Source organism: Coffea arabica, chromosome 4e, assembly GCF_036785885.1.
Source record: "Coffea arabica cultivar ET-39 chromosome 4e, Coffea Arabica ET-39 HiFi, whole genome shotgun sequence".
NCBI lineage: Eukaryota > Viridiplantae > Streptophyta > Magnoliopsida > Gentianales > Rubiaceae > Coffea > Coffea arabica.
Window position 1 is genome coordinate 9,640,866 of NC_092317.1, and position 5,123 is coordinate 9,645,988.

At 36.8% G+C, this 5,123-nt stretch overlaps 1 protein-coding gene across 1 annotated transcript; it reads left to right on the forward strand.

The window, feature by feature from the left end:
- Window positions 1-1,100: 1,100 nt before the first annotated feature.
- LOC113741282 (NADH dehydrogenase [ubiquinone] iron-sulfur protein 5-B) lies at window positions 1,101-3,144 on the forward strand. The gene is made up of 2 exons (XM_027268778.2): window positions 1,101-1,378; window positions 2,805-3,144. Exons 1-2 carry the CDS (start codon window positions 1,229-1,231, stop codon window positions 2,901-2,903), a joined length of 249 nt encoding a protein of 82 aa, XP_027124579.1. The 5' UTR covers window positions 1,101-1,228; the 3' UTR covers window positions 2,904-3,144.
- Window positions 3,145-5,123: the final 1,979 nt, after the last annotated feature.

The following is a 5,123-nucleotide window of genomic DNA, read 5'->3' on the forward strand; positions in this document are numbered from 1 at the left end:
ATGAAGCAATTTCGTCCTTGACATTTAAAAACTGAAATCATTACATCCCTGAATCCAAATTTCAATCTGAATCAAACCACCAATCAACCTAATTACAAATTTTGGGTGTGTAATTGGTAGATCACTTGGTTAACTCAACTTGATATTCATGTGAAATTTAATGAACCTTAAAATAAAAAAATAAAAAATTATAACATAAAAAAGAAAGATTAATCTTTTCTACATTATCATTGTATACACTGACGGTTTTATGTACCGCCATATAATTTTAATTTAAATTTAAACACCAAATTTTATATTTATGATACACATCTAGATTCGCAAGCGGATATACTAACGGTGCATGAAAAGATTTACCAAAAAAAAAACTCTACTATTACAAAACAAAGAATGGCCTTTTTATGTTATAATTTTTATTTTTTTGGTTTAATAAATGTCATGTGAATATGATGAAGTTGACTGAATGATCTATCAATTCTATTTTCGAAATTTATTACTGGGTTATTGGATGGTTTGATTCAGATTGAAAATTAGGTTTAGGGATGTAATAGTTTTATGCCTTGTTTGGATTGCTTGTTTCCGTCGGAAAATATTGTCGTTTTTCGTGATCACATTTCCCTATCACCTTTTTCCCTCACATATATCAAATCGCTACAGTAATTTTTCCATGAAAAATGACGGAAAATGCAATCCAAACACAACCTTAATTTTTAAATGTCAGGGACGAATTTGCTTCATTTTAAAAGTGAGAGACGAAAAGAATATTTTTGCGAAATGTGAGGGATGAAACAGGTCATTTTCCCAATTAAGAATATGTTGCTATTACACATTTTTTTCAAGATTTTAGTAGGGATGAAGCGATATTCAAGAAGTAGGAAAAGAAAAGAGAAATTAAAATTTAAGACCTCTGCAACCTGAAATTTGAACTGCTTCCTCAACAAATTATGCGTTCTCTTATTATCCTTTACATTATTTCAGTTTAATTATTTTTTTTATCTCACACGCATCACATTAAATTCATTACACTGTATATTACAAAATTTTTTTTCCAATTAATATATAAAGGACAGTAACACACTTCAGAAAAGGGCACTGCCATAATTTCGTCTCTAATTAAACAAATAAATAAAAGAATTGGAATCCCGAAAATATCCTTAGACCATCCGATCCGGAATTAGAAGTGACAACCGAGCGGCGAAAGAGCACCGAAGCGGCGGCGGAGAAAGCAATGGCGTCCGGGTGGGGAATAACGGGGAACAAAGGAAGATGCTACGATTTCTGGATGGATTTCAGTGAATGTATGTCTCGTTGTAGAGAACCCAAGGATTGCGCTCTTCTCAGAGAAGACTATTTCGAGTGTCTCCACCACTCTAAAGAGGTCTCCTTTTCTCCGATCCTTGTTTTTTTCCTTCGTTTTCTGCGATCTGTTTTGCTTTGTTTCAGTGTTTATGCAAGGTTTTGGTTGTAATTTTTGCGATTCCTGAAATGATTAGTTTAACTAGGGTTCTTTTTGGTGGGATTTTGTGTATCAAACTGAAGAAGTTAATTGGAGCTTCGAGATTATATTGGTTGGAGGTCTTATGGACGATAAATTGCTGAAAATGTTTTAGGGAGCTGGCATAGGGGATTAGAAGTAAAAAAAGAAACTAGTTCTACATTTCTTCGCTGTCTACTGGATTTCTGTCGTATATTGAGCGAAGCGGTTGGTTTCAGTAACTCAATAGGTTCTCGGAAAAAGTCAATGGATGAAAAGAAGCTAAAGAGAGGTGATGAAGGAGATATTTTGAGAATAAGGGAACTGTGGGCAAACCCCGTTTCTTGATGCAACAAGCTTAGTGCACACTTATGTGATCTGTTCATGTAAAGGAAAGTACCTGAAATGATATGAAATGTACTATAGTTGGTGTGCCAGATACTAAAAGAAGTAAGATTAGCTAGCTATAGGTCATCTGATCTCAAAAGAAATGAAAAGCGGTTGGCTGGGATGTGAAGTTGCACTCGAGATGTTTCATAACATGGGCACGCATAAAATGCACTGACAGGATCTGGAGGTTTAACATGAAAGTGTAGGGTTGTTAATATCTGATTGTGCTCAGTTTTATCTTGAGAATACTTTTTGGGAGTCCTCTTAGTCCTTTACTGTCCTTGGAAATTTGTACTTCATTCCAACGTTGTTCAAAATGATCTTCTCTTAGGTGCCTTACAAGAAGCTGAAGGGTTGTCTTGTGTTTGATAGGCATTCAACTACAACAGGGATGTATAGCCAACTGCCATTTCTATTATTTTCTCTTTTTATAGCCAATGCAATCCTTGACTGTCACATAGGATGTGATAACAGCAATAGATAGATGTGTGTGTTACATGTACTTAAAAATCTGAAATGTAACTAAATTTAGCCATAAAGATCATTCTGTTGTTAGAGTTGCAGAACATTGAACGTTTTATTTTGCTAGAGGACATTTTTATTTAACTTGAAATAGGTCCAACACTCTTGTGAAAGGTAATGATTATGAAAATTTTAATTTTAAGGGGGCAATGTTGTTATAAAAGGGAGTCACTTTAGCTTTGGGAGGGGATTTTTTTTTTTTTTTTTTTTTTTTGCGTGGGGTGTGGGGGGGGGAGAGCAAGTATGATGTAATTGAAAGAATTTCCAAATTTTCTGAACCTACATTGTGATTTTATCAAAGTTGAGTCGGGGGTTTTTGGTGGGGAAGGTAATTGCGCAGGCTCAACAGTATCTGGTTCTGGCACTGGTTCTAACCATCTTTTTTTTGCTTAAGTAAATAATATTGCTTTTGCTGCAGTTTCAACGTAGAAACAGAATCTACAAGGAGGAGCAGAGACAGCTAAGAGCAGCTACGCAGAAAGGTGAGGATGGTGGACATGGTGGAAGTCATCACTGATAAATGTATTTTGAGAGGGTGGGCGGTAAATGTTCGACTACTGAATCTTTTGAAATAATTGCCAAATCAGTTGTATTTTTCTTGTCAGCGATGGAAACAAAACATTTTGTATTTGTCAATTGTCTTTGTTTCTTGCAAGACACAACAAATTTCCTTGCAGAGGAAGATACATAGTTATTTCTTTGGTTTATGGATGAGTGCTGATAAAATAACCATAGACACATAAACTACTTATGTTGAATTTCAGAAGGTTTCACCTGGGTAGCTTTACTTTCAGCAATCGCAACCTGTGAGGTAGAGAATTCTTTTGCTTTTTTAGGATACAAGATATGTATTGGCTCCATAACCAATCATGGAAGCTTATCGTGTCCAGTCTGGTGATCTAGATGCTATAGCATTTCAAAGAGAGCTTATTATTGATGTTAGAAGTTTGAAGCGAATGAGAATCAAGTCATTATTCCTGACCAGTAATACAATGGATGTGCACCGAATTGAGTTATGAGATTGGTTGTCTGCCAATCTGCATAGCAAAGCTTATCAGGATGCGCGGGATGTAGTGCTCTCTGTTAGGCGTTTCACATTCTTGCTAAGTTAATTAGTGTGCTAATATTACAGAAACTGACTGAGTGGTAATATTTCATGGATGGTTCCTAGCTGATAATTTTTATACTCAGAAAAATGACTCTGGGAAGTGATGGGTTAGCATTGTGAGCCATGAGAAATGGAGTGAACTAGGAATGCTCGCATTGCAGCCCCTGATCTATATACTAAAGTCGTAACCCTATCTCGTGATTTGACCTACCTTCGGTTCAGTGTGGAGAAGTTTCAGTTGCTTGTTTACCCTCTGGGTGATGAAGTCTTGAGAACGGACTTGTGCTTCAAAGTAGCAACTCTGGCAGAAGCACTTCCACTCCTAAGGATCTTCGTTGAACAGCCAAATTAACAGTTTATATGGGCCTTACGGCCAGTGCAGCAACTTGCAAGTAATTCTTAAGCATTTTCTTCTGCTGCATCTTGATGAACTCAGGCAACTTTCAATGCTAATGAAACCTTGAAAAAAAATGTTATGGAAACCTTTGTCTTTCTTTTGGAATGTTGCTTAGAGAAACATATCTCCAACAATTATGCACTCTCCAAATGCATTTCATCTTGGGAGGCTCTTTGATTCGTGCCCAGGAAACCCTGTTGCCAACTTATACCCATGACAAAACTATGGTTCGCCAAAAAGGCTCAGTTAGAGTTTCAGGCAATATATTCTTACTCTCAGTCTGGTCAGCTAGAAGAACAAGTGTCTTCAAATTCTCGTACCGTAAGCCACTAATCAGTACTTCATCAGGAATCCAATTTCCTCACAAAAGGAAACTCAAGCGGATGCCTGGCGAGTTGGCGTCCAGTTTATTGTATTACTACATGACAAGGTTGATGGGTTATCAAGGCTGAATAATTGATTCCAGGACAAGCTTTCCTTCCCACCCCAAATGGCTACAAATCAAAACTCCTTTCCTCTTCACAGAATTCATGCAGCATTGATGAAGAAGCTTGTTTTTTTGGCTGGAATTCATAGCATCCAGTTTTGTAGCTCTCTTGCTTCTCTCTAGGGAGTAGGAGCCAGTAATGCAGCTGCCGAGTGCAGCCTTGTTTGACTCTTTTTTATCACCAGCTTAAATACCAGAATTGTGAAAGTTCAGTTTCTTCCAACTACGAAGTTTTCCCATACGAAGTTTTCTTATACTTTAGTATAGTTGAGATATGTTTATGTAGATTTTCAATCTTAAAATATGTGCCCGTGGATTCGCATCATATGATAATCCAGATGAGAGAAACACCGTGTGGGATGAGGCAACATTCATTCTAAGATTGCACAGACTTCTAATGCATAGAATCTTTGTAAATGTGCTTCAGGGATCTTTCAAGGAGGACATGAAGGAAACTTTGTATACGTAACACCAGAACACCTTTTACATTTTCATCATTGCTGATTGTTGATTGACTTGGATCTTCCTGAATACGAAGCAATACCTCAACAAAATCTTCATATTCAGGCTCAGAAATCTCGGGATCAAGATACTCCTTTATTACTCCGTTGAGGAAGCTAACGAGTTCCCTAAAAGTTCTTCTCTGGCCTCTCGTAAAACCACTTTAACCATGCCATCCATCCATAGAAAGAAATCAGCAATGTCTACTCCATTAAGCAAGTCTTCTTTATCATATTTATGTTCC

What these genes read in the sequence shown, in the direction of transcription:
- LOC113741282 (XM_027268778.2), top strand. Translation starts at nt 1,229, where the DNA reads ATGGCGTCCGGGTGGGGAATAACGGGGAACAAAGGAAGATGCTACGAT. An exon ending in GTCTCCACCACTCTAAAGAG is followed by an intron (nt 1,379 to 2,804) that starts GTCTCCTTTTCT and finishes CTTTTGCTGCAG; the next exon opens with TTTCAACGTAGAAACAGAAT.